The 23760-nt window shown below is 43.0% G+C and overlaps 1 protein-coding gene across 1 annotated transcript in view; it reads left to right on the top strand.

The window, feature by feature from the left end:
- The first annotated feature begins 1109 nt into the window (after positions 1-1109).
- lamb1 (laminin subunit beta 1) overlaps positions 1110-23760 on the top strand; it is a 45893-nt gene continuing 23242 nt past the window's right edge. Inside the window, exons 1-17 of the mRNA XM_023955540.1 lie at positions 1110-1250; positions 2206-2420; positions 4498-4636; positions 6444-6517; positions 12940-13128; positions 13216-13279; positions 14521-14723; positions 15477-15597; positions 15895-16083; positions 17710-17886; positions 18248-18360; positions 19141-19220; positions 19618-19753; positions 21258-21416; positions 21757-21884; positions 22052-22172; positions 22283-22475. Coding sequence (XP_023811308.1) covers positions 1172-1250; positions 2206-2420; positions 4498-4636; positions 6444-6517; positions 12940-13128; positions 13216-13279; positions 14521-14723; positions 15477-15597; positions 15895-16083; positions 17710-17886; positions 18248-18360; positions 19141-19220; positions 19618-19753; positions 21258-21416; positions 21757-21884; positions 22052-22172; positions 22283-22475 — 2380 coding nt within the window. The 5' untranslated portion in view covers positions 1110-1171. The remainder of the gene's footprint in view (positions 1251-2205; positions 2421-4497; positions 4637-6443; positions 6518-12939; positions 13129-13215; positions 13280-14520; positions 14724-15476; positions 15598-15894; positions 16084-17709; positions 17887-18247; positions 18361-19140; positions 19221-19617; positions 19754-21257; positions 21417-21756; positions 21885-22051; positions 22173-22282; positions 22476-23760) is intronic.

Below are 23760 nucleotides of genomic sequence, written 5' to 3'. Positions count from 1 at the left end.
AACACAAGAGGCCCTCAGCTCTCATCTGTCTGCCCAGCTGTTGGACAGGACAAGTTAAAAAAAAACAAAAAAAAAAACACTCTAGCATAATGACAAAAGGTCTGTCAGGTTTGGAGTTGAGTTCACAACAAACAGTGTGATGTGAAGAAGCCCTCTGAAAGTGAAGAACCAGTGTGTGTGTGTTTGGTAGATTGGGGAGAAACCACGTCCGCCCCTCATCTTTACTTCTAGCTTTTTCCAAATGTTCCTGACCATAATGCTTGTGGCTGATCACTGAGCCTGTGGCAACTTGTGGAAATGAGTCATCAGTCAATCAGTGACAGCTGTGATCCAGTCAAGACCCCCATACTCCACAATCCAACACACACACACACACCAGTGGGAACTCACAAAGTCTTTGTTGTTGCAGGTGAGCTAAGGGGGAGGTGTGTTTAAATCTTTTAATAGGGGTGGGGGTTGTCTTCATTCCAGAATGCCTTTGTTCACAGACAACAGAGGTTTAAAGTCTAGCATGTCTTCAATATATGTATATGCATACCTTTATAGATGTTCCCGATTATTGTTTCATCAAGAACAAATTAAGTGTAAAGGTCTATGAGATTGTAAAGGGAAAGGGGGGGGGGGGGTGCAGTGGCTCTTTTTTTCCTTTTATTTTACATGACTTTAGTAACCAGGTGACAACAGATTAAACAGGCTAAATGTCATCCATCCATCCATTCTCCGAGTCCGGACCCGTTTTATCCTTCCCGCGCTGCCGGGGCCTAACCCGGCCATTGTTGGGCCAAGGCAGGGGTTAAATGTCACGTTAACTCCTCCAGCATCATACCGGCATCTGCAGGCTGAGGGAAAAGTGCTGCTGGATAAAGAGGAGAAGCTGGAAACCAGCTCACCATTGCATAGGTCAGATGTTACTGCGCGCGTGCCCATGAAGTTCCCGGTCCAGTTCGAGATTGTGTTCTGGGTGTCGCGCATGCGCTGTGAAGCGTGTGGAGTCTTCGTTCGTTTTTATCGGACCGAAGCGGACCGTCTTTTTGGAGGGGGCCCCGGATGTGGGGGCGGGGGGTGCAGATGCCGGTGCGTCTGAAGAGGCGGGGCCCGTGGGTGGGGGCACAGAGTCACATCTTTAACTCTGTGAGGCTCCGAGAGGACAGCGGCTCGGGTCCCCGGTTCCATGCTTGCTCTGGTCTTGGTTCCCGGTCGTCGGTCCGGGATGAACATCATGGCGCTTCTGCACACCTTTCTGCTGCTTGGTAAGCTCAGGGGGGAGGGGGGGGGGGGGGGGGGGTCTGCAAGGCGGATTCAGAACCGGGTTCCGCCGTGGAGCTCTGTTCTTTTCTCTGCAGTTCGGTTTTGATACCAGAAAGAGTTGAGCGGGTCGGAACAGATTGGACCAGAATGTAAGGCTTAAAAAGAAAGCACGAGGATCCAGATCCATAACTATCGATCCGCTATGTGCCGGCAACCCTGATCAGGCCAAGGATCTGTTCTATTTGGGCTCAAAAAAGTTCTGATAAATCAGAATCAACAATGATGTTTTGTTTAATATTAAAACCCTGTGAGACCTGACCTTTGAACTTTGACCAGGAGCAGTTGTAGTTCTCTAAATGTTCCGTTTCATTGATCTCTGTTTCCCTGAACACACCACAGTGTCCCTGAACGCACCGCAGTCCACTGCGTTTAAGGCATGTTAAACTGTAGAGTTTCGGGGGGGGGGGGGGGGGGGGGGGGGGGGATCTCATACTGAACACACAACACAAAAAATGCACGCACCACAACCAGACACAGAGCAAAAACTCACAGTAATAACATAAAAATATACAAAACACACACATTAGAGAAACACACATAGAACCCAAACATGAAGAACACGCATACGCAGAACACAAAGCATTGAAACACACATGCACATAACACACACAGGCATCAAACGCACAACACAAGCTAGAACATTCATAGATCCCAAACCTAAGTGACACACAACACAGATGACACAAATACACACTACACAATTATAATAACACAATGCAGTACAAGTACACAAATCATGCACATGAATTTTAACAGATACCAACCACGCACAGTCATTACACACAGATAAATTCAAATGCACGTAACACACTGACAACACAAACACACATGTAATACCATCACATTTGTATCAAAATCACACACACAACTTTCTTTAAAAATGTCTTTTTTTTCTAGCGCTGCATTCGTCCACCTGGGCCCAAGAGGGCGTGGCCTCAGTGGACGGGGTTTTGGAGAATGTGGGTCTTCCGGAGTTCAGCGACGTGTGCACTGAAGGCAGCTGTTACCCAGCAACGGGTGACCTTCTGATTGGCCGAGCCCATCAGCTGTTTGCCACTTCCACCTGCGGTGTGACGCGGCCCGAGCCTTTCTGCATCGTCAGCCACCTGCAGGTGAGCAGTTGTGAGATTGTGTGTTTGTGTACCTGAAAAGTTGATTTCCAAAGTCAATCTAAGAAACTTGGGGTCAAAACGGATTCAGCGGTGAGTTTTGTCGTCGCATTAAATCCGCCTTTTTCCATCAGAGTCAAACTCAGAGGTCTCATGTCCGGATTTAGCTGCAGCTCATCAGAACCAGAAGAACGGACCACATCCCTCCTGTTCTAAAGTCCTCACGTCAAAGAGGACCACAGTTCTGACGGCAGCCTCGCTCTTCTCAGCTCCGTGGCTGGTGTCAGCGTGGGGTTGGGGGCGTAGACCCCCGATTATCCAATTAGTGGCAGATATTTTGTCCGAATCTTTAAAAGTACGACAAAGAGGCTTTGTGGAGAAACTGTTGACTTCTTGTTAAGTCACACAGACCGTTGAATAGGAACTCTTTTGAAGTGGGGGTGGGAGGGTGCTTGGCTGTCTCCAGCTGTGATTGGCTGAAGAGGGGCTAAACGTGAGCTGTTCCAATCCCAGCTCCCCCAAAAATTCATCTGCCTCTGACCATCCAGACTTCTCTAACCCCAGGTGGGTTCACAAAGCAGGTTCCCTTTGAGTTGACCGTTAAAGTAGCTGCTTGGACCTGGTAACCTAAACACAAGCAGCTTTTTTTGCCTGATGGAAAGCAGCTCAGAGTGGAACTCCTGCAGCCTTCCTCCTCCTCCTCCTCCTCCTCCTCCTCTTTGTTTGCTTAGACTCAAGTCTGCAGCATTTCCTGTGTAAAATGAGCTTCTAAAGGAAAATGCCCGCAGATGTTTCTCCAGATGTTTTGGGGACAACCCAGCAGTTTACATTGAGTCAGACTTCACAAACTGAGCATGCTCAAATCTGTGGAAGTCTCAAACAAAACCCTCATGGAAGTTTGAAATCAAATCCTTTAAAAACACGCTGAGCTGTTTCCGTTGAAGTGAAACCCCACCGATGCGCACGAACAAACGCTCCGTAGACTAATGTCAGGTTTCATCCCCTCTGGATTAAACGTTTAGACCCATGTTAGGCTGTTCTAACTGCGTTTCTGGAGTCAAACTCACACAAATATACAGCAGCTGTAATTGAACTAGACTTTGCTGTAATCGAACTAGGCCTGAACAGTAAATCACAAATTTATCGTTATCGTGATATCAAGCTGTACAATACGCACATCGCAAAAGACGGCCAAAATTAATAAATGGTTACTTTAAATGTACTAAAACAATCTTATGGCAGAATTTAACAAATCAAATAAATCCATTTCTGTATTTGACCAATCGAATAAATCACACAACAGTCGTCTCGATGGGCTTTCGTATCGGTAATTGAAAAAGTTAAACATAAAATCTAAAGGATCATGAATACATAGAATTCAACAGGAAAATACTAAATTGAACTAACAAACAGACTAAACTAAACTGGCATCCATGCCCTTAGACCCCCCTTCACGGTAAAGAAAAACTCCTAAAAAAAAGAAAAGGCGAAGAAACCTCAGGGGTGTCCACATGAAGGAGGGATCCTCCCCCAGGACGGACAGGCGATTTACCAGAACTCTTAGAGAAGAATTAACTTATCTAAATCTACAACTACATATTTAAAGTCCAGCAGACAGGCTGAGATATGTGAGCCTTAAATGATAAATCCTGGTAAAATAAACCCCCCAGGTTTCTAACTGTGGAATTGGGGGCTATACTTATGCCATCCAGGGAGACTATCTGATCAGACAGAGCATCTCTGAGGTTTTTAGGACCTGCTGTAATGACCTCAGTTTTTCTGGCTCACTGATATCGCAAGATTTCCTCATATCGTGCCGCCGTAAATTGAACCCAACTCTTTCATTTGGTGAAAAACCTTGTCAGGTTGGAAGGAGGGTGCTGTGATGAAATGCTGCATCTGTCCGTTAGAAGGAGTCTAATGCTCACAGAGCGGCTGGATTAGCCAGGACTAGACCCTCTCAGAGGACTGATGGATTTAAAAGCCTGTGGTCAGACTCTCCTTTTGTTTGCAGGAATCTGAAGAATTCACCTGAGTGTTAACCTTTCACCCCCACCCCCCCCTGCTTGTTGATACTTAGGAGGAGAAAAAGTGTTTTCTGTGCGACTCCACGGTGCCGTTCGAGGAGCGGGCCAACCACACCAACAGCCATCGCGTTGAAAACGTGGTGACGACGTTCGGCCCAAACAGGCTGAAGACCTGGTGGCAGTCTGAGAACGGTGAGGTAGACACACAGACACACAGACACACACACACACGCACACACACCAGTACTTCTCAGCTCTACAATGCTGGTCCTCCATTACATGTTAAAGACCCACTCTGAAGAAAATGGGGTTTTTGGTCAGATGAAAAAATGTCATTTGAAATAGAGCTTATTTGTGAGCGGTTAGAGCTCTTGCCTCACAACAAGAAGGTCAAAGTCCCAGCTGGAGGACCTGAACCAGAACATCAATCGGGGACCTGACTGTGTGGAGTTTGCATGTTCTCCCCGTGCATGTGTGGGTTTTCTCCGGCTTCCTCCCCCTGTCCAAAAACATGCTTCACAGGTTCATTGGTTAGTCCAGACCAGGGGTCGGCAACCTGTACCTCCAATTGGATCAGTTTCCCACTGAGATGAAAGCACAGGGAGCTGCAACAGTAGGTGTTAGAAAAGTGGTCCGCGGCCCGGGGGTTTGGGACCGCTGCCCTACCAGATTACCACTGACTGTCTTTTTAGAAGAGCTTTCCATCCCATAACAGATTTTGGTGGGCGTTCTCAGCTGCAGACACGCCCCCTCCACGTTCACGCTGCTCTCTTCCTCCTGCCCACTCGCACTACCCGACGGTGGTAAAGGCACCACGACAATTTAAGAACATGATAGTTATTTTACTAAACCACAGAGAGCCGCAGCACAAGGTCGAAGGAGCCGCATGCGGCTCCGGAGCCGCTGGTTGCCGACCCTTGATCTAGATTGTCCATAGGTGTGTATGGGTGTGTGATGGTGGTGCTGTGACAGACTGGCGACCTCTCCAGGATGTCCACTTCCTTTGCCCACAAGTGGCCGGGATAGGCTCCAGCAGCCCTGTGACCCAGAAGGGGAATAAACGGATTAAGAAGATGAATGAATGAATGAATGAATGAATGAATGAATGAATGAATGAATGAAAGGAAATACGATGGGCAGGCCACAAGCTCCCTGCTCCACTTCAAGGATCCGCTTTTAGACTCGTCTGAGCTGGAATCTGGATCAAAACTGTACGGATGGATGACTCCAATATTGCTCACCATTTTTTTCTGCACCACTGATATTAGGTTTGGGGAGTGAGGGGCTGTAAGCTAGCAAGAGAGAGGTTAAACAAAGGCGTGATGGGAAAAGAAAGCAGGCTCACTCCGCACCAACAGTACTGTCTACATATTTCTGATAAACCGCTGTCGCTCTGCAGAAACGATGTCTCAGGACCACTGACGCTTTGAAAATAGATGAAAAGATGATCAGAGTGGGACTTTAAAACCACAGACAAAGAGATGACGTTCACCTCTGTGGTGCCACAGTCTAAATCGCACTTTTCACAAATGCATGTTTTCCATTTTTCTGCTGTCTTCAGCCGCTCAGAGCAGCCTGGTTGTGTTCTCGGTCCTTCATAGTCTGGTATGGGAATAAATGGCGCCTGGGTTTTCTATTTCTCTCCTTTTATCTTTCATGGGTTTTGTGGCCTCACCCGCTCTGTGATCAAGTCTGCGGGGTAGAAACCATCCACACCAGGAAGAAGCATGGAGAATGTTTGCTGGAGAATGTTTCTTTAGTAAATGTTGAGTGATTGGGTCAGTGTGGCAGTTAGACCCATCTTCTTCCTGGTTAGTGTTCAAATGCAGATGCTTCAGTCAGTGCAGAGAGAAAGCAGACAGGGGACAGAGTCGGGGGGGATTCTCCTGGTCTGAGCTGTCTGTGGTGTGAAAGCACCGCCTGACCTCCACTCCTGTGGAGATTCACGGGTCATGACAGTCCTGAATGAGATCGGATCCTCATCAGCTCCTGTTTGCAGGTCTGGAGAATGTCACCATTCAGCTGAACCTTGAGGCAGAGTTTCACTTCACTCATCTCATCATGACCTTCAAGGTGAGTTCTTCACAAAGACGCTTGTTGAATGGTTTGAATCTTGGTCTGGCCTGGATCCTGTGTTGGTGGGACAGATCCTCAGATTGGTGTGTGATTGTTGGTGGGGGGCTTCTTTAAGACCTTTAAGACATTTGGCATTGTCTCAAGTCTGGCCTTCTGGCCCTCAACCCTGGTGCTTGAACAAACACCAAGTCTCTGCATGTAGCTTATAGACACTGTGTGTGTGTGTGTGTGTGGGGGGGGCGCTACCTGGCCAAAAAAGATGAGGGGCAGCAGGTGGGAGACGGTCTGAACGTATCAGTCAGGGACACGACTGTGTAGGCCGGCTAACAGACGAACTGGAGACGTTCCAGAGGGTCTTTTTCTGGGACACAGCAGGCACAGCTGGCCCCAGAGGATCCACATATTCAATTAGTGGAATCCTCTCAGACTTCATTCTGACAGTTCTGCCCCCTGCAGAGTCACGGAGGTCAGATGAAGGCTCTGCTGTCAAAGCTCAATGACTGAATGAATAGATCATGGACTGTAAACACAGATTGATTGCTAATGTCTAATTTAGTAGAAGTACAAGATTTATTTTAAATCAACATTTACATGAAATGAAAAATAAGTCTACACAAGACTTTGAAAATAAGATCTGAAAGGGGAATGGAAGACGCTTATGCTTATAAGAATCTAACAGCAAAATAAGATTAAACAATTTAATAATAATAATAATACATTTTATTTATAAGGTGCCTTTCTTAGCATTCAAGGTCACCGTACAACAAATAGACAGTATATAAAATACAATAAACCGTTAAAACCACAACAATTTAAATACATTCACAATTAAATAAAATTGATATAAAAACATGAAAAGGTTACTGTTAAAGTGAAGAGGCCATTTGGAAGAGATGAGTTTTTAGTTTTGATTTGAAATGAGGGAGTGTGTCAGTGTTGTGGAGGTCAGGGGGGAGTGAGTTCCATATTTGACATCATAACGTTAATATACAACAAACACTTTCTCAATAGCTGCATCATTAATAATAATTTGCACTGGCACTTCCTTACTCTCTCTCCTAAACAGCATAAAGTTAGTCTTTTTATAGATTCAATGATAATTTTTTCCTATTCCACCAATATTTGAACTTGTAAAATTCTTGATTTATTTCACTTAGAAGTTTCTCTAAGTTCTCCCCTGAATATAAAATGTTGGTATCATCTGCAAAAAGTACGAATTTCATAATTTTTGATGATGTACAAATATCATTAATGTAGAGTAAAAACAAAGTTGGCCCAAGAATTGAACCTTGAGGTACACCGCATATGATATTCCAATTCTTTTTATTTATTTTTACCAATTTGTACAAACTGCTGTCTATCTTCCTGGTAGCTCTTCAACCATTTTTCTGTTAACCCTCTGATTCCATATTTACCAATTTATCACTAAAATATGAAGGTCAGTCGTATCAAAGGCTTTCTGTAGATCCATCAAAATTCCAATAATGAATTTATTTTTTTCAATACAATTAGTAATCTCTTTCTTAAGTTTAATTATGGCAAGTGATGTAGGTCTTCCTTGTCAAAAGCCATATGGACTGTTGAATAGCAAATTGTTTTTCTCTATAAAGTTAAGTAATCTTGAATTCAATAGTTTCTCCAATATTTCTGAAAGCTGAGGCAAAAGGGAAATAGGATGATTTGGAAAACATCGTTTATCTCCTGTTTTAAATAAATTAGTCAGTTTTTTATTTTGGTGGGGAACTGTTCACATTTACTGTTAAATGATAAATTGAAAATATGTGTGAGTGGTTTGATAATAGCTTCAGCAACATTTTGAATTGTTCTCATATCAACACCATCCGCATCCTGGGATTTTTTATTGCTACATGTCCTGATGGTCTCCAATACCTCCTTCTGATTAGTAAACGTGAGAGACATTGAATTTGAATTTGTCTCAATCAAATCACATGGTGATTCATCACCAGTTTTACTTTTTCTGGCCAGTTCAGGTCTGATATTCACAAAAGATCTATTAAATCTATCTGTAATTTCTTCTTTGTCACTAATAACAATGCCATCTTCCACAAAATACTCAGGATAAGATGAAGTGTTTTTACTACGCCCAATTATATTATTCAATGTCTTCCAGATACCCTGGATGTTGACTTTGTTACTGTCTAGTAGGCCTGCACAATATACCGCAAATTTATCGTTATCGCGACATCAAGCTGTGCAATATGCATACCGCAAAAGACGGTGAAAATCGCAATAAATGGTTACCTTGACCCTTGTGTTATCCTAGGCACTTTAACATTGGGAGTTGGGTCATCTAGACCCACTAGACAGTGCACTGAACCTTTTTTCTTCAATGATTTGTGATCTTCACTGGTGTCCATGGATTACATGAAATCTTTCCACCTTTATCCACCTTTGTCATGGTAGGGAGAACACGTCAAAGTAAGGGTGGGGTCATCTAAGATAGCACAAGGGTTAAATGTGCTAAAACAAACTCATGGCAGCTTGAAATATTGAACAAATGAAATAAATCCCTTTATGCATTTAACCAATCGGAAGGACCCGTTTATGTTGTTGATCAATCAGATGAGCCCTTTTATGTTTGATGTTTGCCTCCTATGTCGACAAGGGTCATTTGGAGTATAATTTTTAAACTGTTGCAGTGAAATGGAAATTATGTTTTTGGTTGTTTTGCTATTTGTTTATATACCGCGAATTATATCGTTATCGCAATATTAATCACCAATATCGCATATGGCGAGTTTTCCTCATATCGTGCAGCCCTACTGTCTAGTAATTTAGAGTAATAGTCTTTTTTCCTTTCTCTCAAAATATGTATTAAATGATTTTTGTATTTTTTATACTTCAGTTCAGCCTCGGTGGTCCTGAAGTTCAAAAATTGTTCATATAGAAAATTGTTCATTTTGCATCCATTTGTTAACCATGGAGTTTTTCAATGTTTGTTCTTTTTACATTTTCTAATTGAACAGTTTTTGTCACAACATGACGTGAACATTTCCATAAAGGAGTTGTTAGCTGTGTTTACATCTGACTCATTGTAAATAGAATCCCAGTCATAAAAGGATTGGTCACTCTTTAAACTTTTTAGTGACTGTTCTGATTTAGTCCTACAATATGTGAAATCATTTGGATTGCTTATCTTATGTCATACATCTCATATCATAAAAATGGAAGGATGACCACTAATGTAATTTAGTAATACACCACTAACCACTTTATAATCAAAAATATTAGAAAATATTAGGCCTGCACAATATACCGCAAATTTATCGTTATCGCAATATCCAGCTCTGCAATATGCATATCGCAAAAGACAGTGAAAATCGCAATAAATCGTAAACCTTAAATGTGTTAATACAATGTTAAGGCAGCTTGAAGCATTTAACGAATCAAATAAATCTCTTTATGCATTTCACCAATCGGATGGACGCCTTCACCTTGTTGACCAATTGGATGGAGGCCTATTATGTTAGATGTTTGTCTCCTATGTCAACGAGGGACATTTGGAGTACAATTTTTAAACTGTTGCAATGAAATGGGAATGATGTTTTTGTTTATTTTGTTATTTGTTTATATACCGCAAATTATACCGTTATCGCAATATTAATCTTAAATATCGCATATCGCGAGTTTTCCTCATATCGTGCAGCCCTAGAAAATATATTAACAAATAAAGTGGTAGGTGGGTTGTTATTCTGGTCGGTATCGTAATGAGAGGATGCAAATTGATGCTGTACATAGTATCCATATAATATTCTGTATTTTTTATGTTTATTTGGATTTAATAAGTCTAAATTGTAATCACCACATATTACGGTATGTTGTATCTTTTCAATAGTAAATAACTTTTCCACCCATTCGTTGAATACTTTAATGTCTGATCCGGTGCTCTGTAAACACAGCTTACAAGAATATTTATGCTTTTCTGGAACACAATTTCAACAGTAATGCATTCAAATATTTCATCCACTGCTAAAGACATATTTTCTTTAAGTTGACAATCCATGCTTTTATCAACATATAAGGCCAGCCCACCTCCTTTCTTACATTGTCTAATCTTAAAAAACATTTCATAGCCACTAGGGCTGATCTGAGGAAAACTCGCGATATGCGATATTGGTAATTAATATTGCGATAACGATATAAATTGCGGTATATAAACAAATAGCAAAAAAAAAAAAAAACATCATTTCCATTTCAATGCAACAGTTTAAAAATTATACTCCAAATGACCCTTGTTGACATAGGAGGCAAACGTCAAACATAAAAGGGCTCATCTGATTGATCAACAACGTAAACGGGTCCTTCCGATTGGTTAAATCCATAAAGGGATTTATTTCATTTGTTCAATATTTCAAGCTGCCATGAGTTTGTTTTAGCACATTTAAGGTAACCATTTATTGCGATTTTTGCCGTCTTTTGCGGTATGCATATTGCACAGCTTGATTTCGCGATAACGATAAATTTGCGGTATATTGTGCAGGCCTAATAGCCACACATTTGAAAATCTGTACCTTTGTCTTAATTTATCCATATTTCTGACACAGCAACTATGCTGAACGATGACTCAAATTGAGACAAGTAATCCTTAATATTTTCAAAATTACAATATAAACTCCTACTATTGAAGTGCATAACTTGTTGTCCAATGATATTGTTTCTTTAAATGCAGTGTCTGTAATATACGCACACTTATTGCTTTTTTTCTAAATGTCACTATCTGGATCTATGTCATTCATCGTGTTTTGTAATTATAACCAAACAACTGGGGAAAATCTAGATCCTCATCAGAAGAATCTTCTAATGAGGATGAATGGTCACTCTTGAAGTTATACATAGTAGTGGTTTCTCTCAGAAACATGAATACAGGAAGATTATCTCTTCTCATCCGATCTTCCATTGATGTCATTTTCTCCAGAAGTTGCTTCAGAATGTCATCATGCCTTGCTGTTGTGGCCTCAGCTGCTTTCAGTTGTACTTGCAGAGTCTTGGTTTTTTTTATGCTGCACTTCTAACTCCTGAGTATGGCGAGCAAAAGACCCGTCAATTGAGCCAAGTTGATTTCTAAGCGTTCATTGGCTTTTTTTTAATCAGCCTCAGCAAAAAACGTTTGCTGCGTAGCTTCAAGTGACGCTACAGTCAGCTGACCAGCTGCAACCTCTTCATCATCATCAGGGACAGGGAGTATATTCTCCATTTCTTTAGTTTTTGTCATTCTTTTTGGAGGATCGTTGACTTTTGTTGAGGCAAAATGCAGATAATGCTTAATGTTTTCAAATATGTGTTTGGTCTCAGAGCGCTATATTTTTTTAATCCAGGAGGAGCCTCAAGCAAACGGTCTTTCTACGGTCTTTGTATCACATGAATTTTTTTTTAAAGAATTAAAGGACAAATGAAACGTTTTAGGACAGTGAATGCAGGAGTAAATAGATGGAGACATGGTGGTGAGAAGCCAGAGGTGTTGCAGAAGTAGACGTCGTTTAAATCTCCAGGTTTTGGGTAAGTACGTGTTAGAGGTGCGGGCTGCACGGTGGCACAGTGGTTAGCGCTCTTGCCTCACAGCAAGAAGGCCCCCGGTTCAAGTCCTGGCTGGGGGACATGAAAAACACAACATCAATGGGGGACCTTTCTGTGTGGAGTTTGCATGTTCTCCCCGTGCATGCGTGGGTTTTCTCCGGGATCTCCGGCTTCCTCCCACCGTCCAAAAACATGCTACATAGGTTGATTGGCAACTCTAAATAGTCCATAGGTGTGAGTGTGAGAGTGAATGGATGTGTGATTGAGGATATTCCACCCTGCGACAGACTGGCGACCAGTCCAGGGTATCCCTTGCCTACGCCCAATTAGCCGGGATAGGCTCCGGCAACCCCGTGACCCCGAAAGGGAATAAACGGTTAAGAAGATGAATTAAGAAGACGTGTTAGAGTTGGTTAGATTAGATTCTTCAGCTCCGGTGAGCATGGGCTTTAGTGACTAGCACCTTACACAGATTCAAATCCGTGAAGCGGCATTGCTGCAGAACTGCAGCTGTTTTGCAGGAGGAGTTAAAGCCTCCTTGATTACCTCCTAGCTGTGGGTCAGAGGCATTTGAATGCAGCCTGGTCTCTGAGAATGTCAGCTCTCCTATTGTTCCAGTGATGGTAAGTTCCAGTGACTCTGTGAAAATTGTCAGAACAGTTGAAAACTGTTTCTTCTGACAAATAAGTAGAGATGGAAACAGAAGCCTTTCCATGTTTTCCTTTTCTGTTGAACACATGGAAGCTAGAGGCTGAAATTTGTTTTATTGTATTATTGTGCTGGCGTTACCTTGGACTTTAGTTCTCTTATCGTTCTCCTGTTTCCTGTGCATCGTTGCTTAGAGTTAATGTGAAACAACATTTTTCTGATGTTCTCTTCCTCAGACGTTCCGACCTGCTGCCATGGTGATCGAGCGCTCAGCAGACTTCGGAAAGACTTGGCAGGTTTACCGCTACTTTGCCTACGACTGCGAATCGGCCTTCCCTTCAGTTCCTCAGGGTCCGATGCAGAAGGTTGACGATGTCATCTGTGACTCGCGCTATTCTGACATTGAGCCGTCCACTGAAGGAGAGGTGAGGGAGTCTGTCATCCAGGTCATCTTCATGTCATTGGTGTAACTTCTCCCTGCTCTACAGCTTTGACGTTTCTTCTTGTTCCAGGTGATTTACAGAGTTTTGGACCCGGCATTTCGAATAGATGACCCGTACAGTCCACGAATCCAAAGTATGTATAGCATTCCTTAACTTGTGTAAGGAATTTGTCTTGGTTTGGAGCAGGAAGTGTTATTAGATTGAGGTTTAAAAGAGTAGGTTATTAGGGACTTTGGTTCTATAGACAATCACCAACACTAACGAAAGTAATTGAAACGGCGATAATGGAACATTTCATGTAGCGTAATACAAAGACAACAACGTTAGACATTAGCAATCAATCAGTTTTTACAGTAGCCACATGTAAAAGAGGTTACTTTAGTTGCCAGGATGAACTAATTATTATGATTCTAATTTTCTTAAATTTAACTACCGGTAATTATTTTTTTCTAGAGCTGAGTTCTGGTCATGTTTGATCCAGGGAATGTTGATAAAATGCCACTTAGATTGAGCCTTGATAGGTTTAGTTTACTATAACATTAAAAAAATAAGTCCATCACAGCGGACAACACACATGTGATAACCGCAGTCAGTCCATCATTCCAGTCCAATGTGTGGACAGACTTTTAATAAAGTCATGTGACCATCCAGTGTCTAGAATGTTCTAAGAATGTTCCCTTTGGATTCTTTGGATGTGGAAAAACAACAGTGGTGAACTTTAGGAAACTAACATGTGAATGGATTTGACATTCATTCTAGTTTACTTGTTTGTTTGGACACATATTTAATCTATACTTGATGATCTGGAAGAAATCCAAGAATCTGGAAAACTTCACTGTTCAGTAGCAGGAATTTCTGTCTGAGTCTCACTGCTGGAAGTTTTGGATAAAAATGTCCTGGATCCAATATAAGTCAGTGAATTGGATCAAATTGGATCGTTCAAAATGCACCAACATCGACTAGAAATCATACCGTCAACTACAAACTATGATAGGAATCCAATTGCTGTTAAAACAAATCGTTCCACTCCTAGCAGATAGTGTACATTTCACTCAGATGAGTATAATCTATAACCAAGGTCATGGGCTCTTAAACCTAGTCTCAGTTTCATCAATGTTAGTATAAGTTGCATCTTCATGTCATCTTTAAACCAATCTTCATCCATTGTATAGTGTGTTGATGTGTTGGTAGCAGTTGTGAAAGTTTGCTTCAGAGACAGGAAGTTCTGTGACATCATTAGAAATCAGTCTATATCTGGTTATTGATGAAGCTGATGGGGATCTTGTTGGGGCTGAGCCAGGTGACAGTGGTTACAAACAAATCAAGTGACCTCATGTGGATGGTGGTCTCTGTCCTGTTATTAACTCTGTTCAGATCTGCTGAAAATAACCAATCTGCGAGTCAAGTTCACCAAGCTTCATACACTGGGCGACAACCTGCTGGACTCACGCATAGAGATCAAAGAAAAGTACTACTACGCTGTCTACGACATGGTGGTTAGAGGAAACTGCTTCTGTTATGGACACGCCTCTGAGTGTGCCCCCGTCCTGGGAGCTGGCCAGACCATGGAGGGGATGGTGAGTCCTGGGATGTGTTGGGGTCAGTCTGTGGGCTAACCTTTAAAAAGATCTCAGGCAAAAACAATCGGACTTCAGCGATGAAGGTTCTTAAAGTCTTGTTCCATGAAAACATTTTGGCGCTCATCAGGACGCATGAAGCCACTTGGATGAGCTGCGAAACATTTCAAGGAAGGTTTTAAATCCAGTTGCTATGACTCAACTGCAGGACAAAAACAGAGGATTGTGCACGTCAGGTTCAGTCACTCTCATGCACGTAAACATGCATCAAAGTTGTATCATAGCTGCAAACATTCAAAGGTCTATGATGGAGCAAAGGGTGAGCTGGCACATGTGAGTGTGTTTAGTCAAATGTAAAAGATGTCCGGGGATGGGGAAAGGAAGGTGGGAACACAGACCCCCACCCAGCACACACACATACTTGTAGGCCACAGCAGACAGGGCTGCAACAATGGCTGCCAGGGACTTTCAGACCCCCCCTTAACGCAAAACAGAACAAGGGACATCCACCGCTGACAACAGCACCTGAAAACAGACCACTTTTTACAAGAAAATGTTTTTCATAAATATTTCTCCTTTGAATGGGGCAGAGCAGTTGGAGGTCAGACTTCTGGCTCTGTGCCTCTGTAAATTGTTCTGAACCCACCAACGGTTCAGAGTCTCTGCAAGAGTGGATCTTCTCAGCTTTTATCATGAGATTCATACCCAAAAATGATCGGTCCTGGTAAATATTGACTGATGGTTTTTGTTCAGGTTCATGGTCACTGCATGTGTAACCACAACACTAAAGGCCTCAACTGTGAACAGTGCCAGGACTTCTACCACGACCTTCCCTGGAGACCAGCCGAAGGACGCAACACCAACGCCTGCAAAAGTGAGTCCACGCCGTCAGGGGCTGGCTTTTGGCGCCGGCTGCTGTCAGATCGGTCAGGGGTTCAATCGCAATCATTGGGACCTTGGGCAAGACACGCCCCATCACCTCCAGTTGTAAAAGCAACCGAGTGTCTGTTGTAATGAAAGCATCTGCTAAATGCTCCAAATGCCATGTTGTTCCAGTCACATACATCCGTTTAGTCCCTTTAAAGCAACTCCTGAATACCTTTTTGGAGAATGAAGGTGTTTGACTTGCATCGACCAGAACTTCTAATCCCCTCTCCTGCTGTGTCTTTAGGGTGTAACTGCAACCAGCACTCTGACGCGTGTCACTTTGACATGGCGGTGTTTGTGGCTTCTGGGGGTGTCAGTGGAGGAGTTTGTGACAACTGCCAACACAATACAGCAGGACACAAATGTGAGCAGTGTAAACCATTCTTCTACCAGCATCCCGAGAGAGACGCCAGAGACCCCAACATCTGCCAGCGTGAGTCCTGAGCTCTGGTCACGCACCTGAAGAGCAACAGTAACGAGTCTTGTGATGTTTGGAAGAATTTCCTTTTTCTTTTTGATATATATTGGAGTTTAAACTTTGTCTGTAACTTTGTGGACACAAATCTGACAGCGAAAATGTAAGAACGAATACAATGGAAAGGATGAGATCCATGACATTTTATGGTTCCTTTATAAAGGTGCTGTTTACTGTCATGTTGTCTTTAATCCTATATGTTACCCTGACAGGTTCATGTAAAGAACTGCTTCAAAATGAAGATGTAACTGTCTAACTGAAGGGCTAAACTCCCGTTCTGTTTAATTAGCAGGTGGATGAGGGCCGGAGCATTATGACATGGGTTTGAGACTAGATGAAAGGCTGGATGAAGGCTAAACACGGAGGAGTTTTATTTGTCAAACCTTTGAGGTAGCCTCAGCCAAGCTCAGACCTGCCTCAGATCAACCCCCACAGCTTTAAACGTTAGGCTTTTTCCACCTTCATCAGATGAGGGCTTATAGGATCCCTTCTACTCAATAGAATAAGTTTCTATTTGAAGTCATTTTCAGAGACCAAACAAAGCAGACACTTGCAGATTCTGATTGTCTACTCTGGGACAACATTGGTTTTGAACTTTTATGAATAACCGTAATTTAATGTTAATCACAGTAGTGGTGGTCGGGATAGTGATTATGATGATGGTTCATCGGCAGTGGCTCAGGTGGTAGAACAGGTTGTCCAATGACCGAAGGGTCGGTGGTTCAATCCCCGCTCCCCACAGCCGGCTGTCCTTGTGTGCACTTGAATGTGCAGGAATGTCCCGGTGATGGTCAGTAAACTGGCCTCTCTGTCTCCCCCCCCCATGGCAGCTGAGGCTACAATGGTTGTTCCCATCACCCAGTATGAATGAATAATGGACACATGTAAGCGTTTGAGCAAAAGCGCAGATAAATCTAATCTATTATTATTATATTGTTGGTTTTGTTATTGATGAAGACGACGATAGTTGGGATAGTGATGAAGATCATGGTGATGGATGGATGATAGACTATGAGGTTGACAGTATAGGCTCTAAGGATGTTCACTGCCATCTGCACATCATTTGTACCTGGATGAATTCCCATTCAGAAACAGTTTCCATTATTGAGCCACATTCTGTCTGCAGCGAATTGGGGGCCTTCTGTGGGAGGGGCATGAAAACAAAAGCAAAAACTTTGATCAACCTTGAAGTTCTTTCACACATTTAAAGAATTACTTTCATTCCTTGACTTTTTATTCAGCTTGGGTTTTTGGTTCTGCACCTTTTAAGTGTTTTTTTTATTTGATTTGATTGGATTTTATGAAATGTTTATTTATTGTTTAACCTCTTCAGACCTGGCATCCTCATGTGTGGGCATCACATTGTGGGTTATATTAGCACAGTAGTTAATTCTGCTTAGCTGTAGCCCCTACAGAGGGTGGAGGGTTAGTTCAAACATTAGCCCGGGTATGAAGAGGTCTTCAGCTGAGGGTGAGGGAGTCATGGCAGGAAAGAGACTGAGAGTTTTAAAGAAGCTTTGCATTCATGTGTACGGAAATGCATATAGGGTGGTATCTAAGATGGCGGTGGTGTTATCTGTGCAGCCTGTAACTGTGATCCCCTGGGCTCGGTGAATGGAGGACTTTGTGATGGAATGACGGACATCCGGGCTGGTCTCATCGCTGGACAGTGTCGCTGTAAAGTGAACGTGGAGGGCGAGCGCTGCGACCGCTGCAGGCCGGCACATTACGGGCTAAGCGACGAGCCTGAAGGTTGTAAAGGTAGGAAAGATGAGAAAAGAGGAACATAAAAACCAAGGAAATGCTCATTAATGAAGGTTCAAGGGTTCCAGATTGTGTGTCCAGCTTGACCCCAGGGTTTATAAAAGTAACATTAAAAGTTTATGAAGCCCTGCATGATGAAACAATGAAGACAAAGCTGCAGGAAACACCTGAATAAATCACTACACATGTGATGCTCCGCATCTGGGGTTTTTATGCAGGTGATTCCTATTTCTGTGACTGTTTTTGGTCATCTATGTCCTGCAACCCACCAACTTTAATTTGTGTCGATAGCAAGACGAGCACGGTTTGAAACAGACCTGTCATGGAACAGGAAGTGATGTTTGTTTTGCAATGACAGCGTGTACCTGCAGTCCTCTGGGAACTGCTCCTGGAGGAAACCCATGTGACAGCCAATCAGGAAACTGCTTCTGCAAACGTTTGACGACTGGACAAGACTGTGACCAGTGTGTGGTGAGAAAATCCACTAACCAATCAGCTCACAGCCCTCACAAAAGGCGGAACTTATTTTTAGGTGTTTTAGGTATTGGGTTGATCCTATTCTACAAACTTGGTTTCTGGAGAATCCAGTGATGCTTCAGCAAGAGTCAGGCTCAATTTTGCCTTGCTTTTTTTTTTTTTTTATTATTTGTGGGTCATAAGAAGGTTAAATTAGTTACTTCAAATTGCCTGTATGCAAAACCAACTTTTTACCTTTTAAGTGAATTAATTCCTCACAAAAAACAATCCCAAAGTGGTATTTAGCTCCATGAGTATTCCTCTAAAAACCTGCTGAGCACCAGCCCCTCCCATTCCACGTTCCCACATTCATACATATGAACGTAAAGGACGGCCCCTTCCAGGAAGGGTCAGCTGTGCCAGCACCGCCCCCACATGCACATCCATTTTTGCAAAAGTTTGGATGTTGTTTGTTTTCCTGGGTGAAACACTGAAACGCTGCAGAGGCCGACTCCATATTCATGTCATGAAATGGGCGACACCCACAAGGAGAGAAAGGCGGAGCCTCAGAGATCGAGTCGTCTTACATCCGGGTTGGAAATGAAATCAGGAGAATAACTCAGATTTATTAAAAATGTGTTTTTTTGTGTGTTTAAGGTAATTTATTATCATATATATGGATATAGTTTACTCTGAAAGGCTTAAGAAAAGCGTGATAGAGGCTCTTTAAGAGCAACAAAATCAATGTGTGTGTGTGTTGATTTGTGTCGCTGTGTGTGTTTGTGTGTGTTGCAGCCTGAACACTGGGGTCTGAGTAATGACGTGGACGGCTGCAGACCCTGTGACTGTGATCTTGGAGGAGCGATACACAATCAGTGAGTTCATAACTATCAGCATGTTGTGCAGGTGTGCATGAACCATTGACTGGATCTGAGAACTGGACTGAGTGAGTGTGACATCATCCATTCAAAAAACAAAGGTTTACTTCCTGCCCCAACCAAATAAATCAGTTCAGTCAACATGTTTTTCCACCATGTTGATGTTAAAAGTTGTCAGATCCAGAATGGTTCTTCTGACCACTAGAATGACTGACTAACAGCTGTTTATTAAAGGTCTATGGGATTTTGGTAGGGGTCACTCAGTCCATTTCTAATGAGCGAATGCCATTCAAATGTTTTCCTCTTAATGTTCATAAAGACAAAAAGGTAAAAAATCAGGGCTGTGATGGATTTTTATTTCATTCAAGACTTTCTACTTCCTGTCTGTGTGTAGGTGTGACCAGATGAGCGGGCAGTGTGTTTGCAGAGATCACATGTTTGGTCGGCGTTGTGATCAGATTGAGTCTGGATTCTACTTCAGCACTTTGGACCACTACACCTATGAAGCCGAAGATGCCAAGTTTGGACCTGTGAGTAAGGCTTTACTTACCTCTGAAATCGCTACTGTGTGCAGATAAAAAAAGACAAATGGAAAACTGAAAAGAAGGACTGGACTCTGAAGTCTGTTAACTGTTTAGAATAGTACGAATTATTCTAAATGATTTATCCAGCCATCCATCCGTTTTCGTAACCCTTGTGCTATCCTAGGCACTTTAACATTGGGAGTTGGGTCATCTAGACCCATTAGACAGTGCTCTGATCCTTTTTTATTCAATGATTTGTGACCTTCACTGGTGTCCATGGATTACATGAAATCTTTCCACCTTTATCCACCTTTGTCAGGGTAGGGAGAACACGTCAAAGTAAGGGGGGGGTCATCTAAGATAGCACAAGGGTTTTAACTCACTATATCCTTTTGGGGGTCACCGGGTTGCTGGAGCCTGTCCGGGCCACTGTTGGATGAAGCCGGGGTACAGTTTGGACAGGATGCCACACACTCACACCTACGGAGAATTTCGAGTAATCGAGTCAATCTGTGAAGCTTCCCTGTGGGAGGAAGCTGGAGTAAACAGGGAGAACCCATGCATGCAAAGGGAGAGCATGCAATCTCCACACAGAAAGACCAGGATTTGAACTAAGAGTCTCTTGCTGTGAGGCAGGAGCTTCCATGCTGACCCTTTAGGCTATGGTGCCAAATACAACTGCAAGCCATGCGAGGTATCGGCAGAATCATTAAGATTAGCTGCCAATTTCTTTGCTCATCGTGCTAATAGTGTGGGACCATATTGTTGTTGTTGTTGTTTTTTTCGTTTTATTGCAAGCTGAACAGCAGCGGTGGACACAGAGACCGCCACAGACGTAGGGGCAGATGCACTAAGCTGTGACATGCTCAGATCTAAAGAAAACAGACCAAGTTGGGGCTGTTCCTTCACGACGTCCCATCCAATCACCGGATGGGGAAGCACAGATGTATGAAGGAACGTCTTCTTGCTGCTGTCACAGACTGAAATCGGATCGGCTTCTGCGTCTTTCAGTTCTTGCTGCTTGCAGTCCTGCTAACACAGACCTGGTCCTAGCTAAACCCCACCGTACTAACCCTAATAAAACCTTAACGTATAGATTACTTAAAGCTGGTGTTCACCTTTCAGCACATCCCGTTGGGGCTCGCCACAGCCACCCAGCTTTCACTGATGAAGAATAACAACGTTCCGCCTCGTCTGATCCTTCAAACGTGGTTATTGTTTGAAAGCTTCGCTTGATCCTTCCTCACAGAAACAGATCACTTGTTGACTGCTTCAGTCATCTAGCTAATCTAACTTAAATGAATATGACTGTAAAGTTAGCATATTTACCAACAAGTATGTTTACTGGAAGTATTCCTCTACTTTGTAACACACTTTTTTGTACGAAATCAACAGACACTTTTTTGTCATTTTGATTTTACTCAGTCACATCTTTCTAAACTGAATCAGAACACCTGCTCAGCTTCTTCACCTCCCAGGTCTCATCCTCTCTTCACGCTTTCGTTCTAAGGGGGTCATGCTGGTCCCGAGGCCCCATCCTCAGGATCGCAGTCCCACATGGACGGGTATCGGCCTCGTCAATGTTCCAGAAGGTGCCTTTCTAGAGTTCTCTGTAGACAACATCCCATACTCCATGGAGTACAGCATCCTCATCCGGTACGAGCCTCAGGTAAGACGTCCACCGCTGGGTCTCTGCAGAGCTGTCAGGTTTGATGAGAACCAAAAGGGATTTTGTGATTGCTTGAGTACACTTGTTTGTCTTAACAGAGTGTTAGGGTTAGGACGAAATGTTTTGGCCCCTCCCCCTCGGTGGAAGTCACTTTAAATTTAAAGGTTATTTAAAGGTTATTGGTTTTAGGGTTAGGGGTTCTGCTCCTGCTTGTTTTTATGATTTGAAGGTTTTGGAAACATTTCTGGAGAACAGAAATAATTCATGTCTATCCAGCATGAAAGCCTCAAACTCCTCAGCATGAGACTCCCAACCTGTAAGACGTTTGTTCATGTAACAGCTCCCGGACCAATGGGAGGAGGTTCTGATGACAGTAATGAGGCCTGGACCAATCAGAGCAGACAGCCGCTGTATCAACACTGTGCCAGACGAAGACAACCAGATGACCTCCCTGCAGTCCGGCTCACGGTCAGCGTTCCCCTAAACCTTCTGCAGTGAGATTCTAAATGTGACTCCAGGACCACGTCCTGCTAAAAGTCTCAGAAAAAGTCCTGCATGCTTACAAGAAGGCAGGGATCAAACACCGGTGTCCTGGCTGTGCTGTAGTGTGTGACAGGAGGTGGCTGTCTCTGCAGGAACGTGGTTCTCCCCAGACCAGTGTGCTTCGAGTCAGGCTTGAACTACACAATCCGGCTCAGTCTGCCTCGGTACTCGGCCCTCGGGGATGTCCAGTCTCCATACACACTCATCGACTCGGTGAGCAGAAGTATTGTTTTTGTGTATTACTGGGTTGGATTCTGGGTTGTGGTTGGAGGTCCAGAAGAAGCACTAGGTTGGAGTGAAGTTGTCCTCTGACTCCTCCTCAGATTGTGCTGATGCCGTACTGTCAGAACCTGGACATGTTCACGGCCTCAGAGGGAGGAGAGTCCAGCAGCTGGGAAATCTTTCAGCGTTACCGATGTCTGGAGAACAGCCAGAGTGTGGTGAAGACTCCAATGACCGACATCTGCAGAAACTTTATCTTTAGGATTTCGGCTTTGCTGCATCAGGGAGCCAAAGGTGACAATAACGTAACCGTTTTATTAGATGATTTATCAATATCCGGTTCATCACTTCTATCAGGCAGATTTAAGAATCCTTAAGTATCAAAAAATCACCTGACAAAGATGACTTACTTAATTATTATGAAAAAATAGACGGGACGGTGCGCTGAACCTTTTTTCTTCGGTGATTTGTGATCTTAATAACTCAATTTTAGAAATCAACATAGTAAATGCAGATCTGTTATCTGTGTGCAGATTTTTTTATTATAAAAATCATGACTATGATTAAAAATAACAATATCAGAAAAAACAGACACAACACTGTTTTAAAAATCTTCAGAGCATAAATTGATCAAGTATCAAAAGTTGAAAATATGGTCAATTTGGTTTTCATCTGGAAAAATCATGAATCAATTTTTGGCACAAGTAAAGTGATATCATTAGAAATCAATCATTGGGTTCGCTTGTGCCTCTGGGCATTGGGGGGGCCCCTGTAGGGGGGCCCTCTCTGTGCTTGGCTGGTGGGGTGGGCGGTCCCCTCCTCCTCCCCTCCCGGGCTGCCTGGGTCCGGATGCTGGGGGGGCTTCTGGCCTGGGGGGCTCTCCTCCCCTCTCCTGGTCTGGCTGGTCTGGCTGGGTAGGATCTGGCTCCCTTTATGAACACACGGTTCACGTCGGCAGCATGCATGTATCTCCACCCCCACGTGCACGTGCACACTCCACACCGCTCCCTGTCTGCTTCATCCCTCCTCCTTACCTACAGTGTATTGATGGACAGTTTTTTTTTTTTCTTTCTCGCTCATCTTAGTGTCAGATTTTCACCTTTTATCTAACATTCGTCTTTCCAGCAGATCTGGTATAATTGTTACAGCTTAAATTAATAACTTAGTCAAATCAGTGCTTGTATCCCCCACCTTTTCACCTTTCTTCCTTTTACTCTCTTCCACCCTCCCCTCACATTCTTCCCCTCTCCCTCCCCACACACACTAAATGTAACAAATAAATAAAAAATAATACGACAAAAAGGGGTTTATAGAAATCTACACTCTAGTTTCTTGAAGCTATATAACCTCTTTTTGTGATAGTAAAACCTGTCCAACACAAAAAGCCTTCAGCTCTAATCTGTTTGCTCAGCTGTTGGACAGAACAAGTTAAAAAAAAAAAAAAAAAAAAAAAAAAAAAAAAAAGAAATCAATCATTTTAACCATCTTTGATAATTGATTAAGCAATTATATTATTATAAGGTAATGCTGTGAACATCGATAACGTTTTTAAATTTTTCATAACAGATTTCAAACACTT

Source organism: Oryzias latipes, chromosome 6, assembly GCF_002234675.1.
Source record: "Oryzias latipes chromosome 6, ASM223467v1".
Lineage (NCBI taxonomy): Eukaryota > Metazoa > Chordata > Actinopteri > Beloniformes > Adrianichthyidae > Oryzias > Oryzias latipes.
Note: the sequence above shows the minus strand (reverse complement) of the source record. Positions and strands in the feature narration are given on the sequence as shown.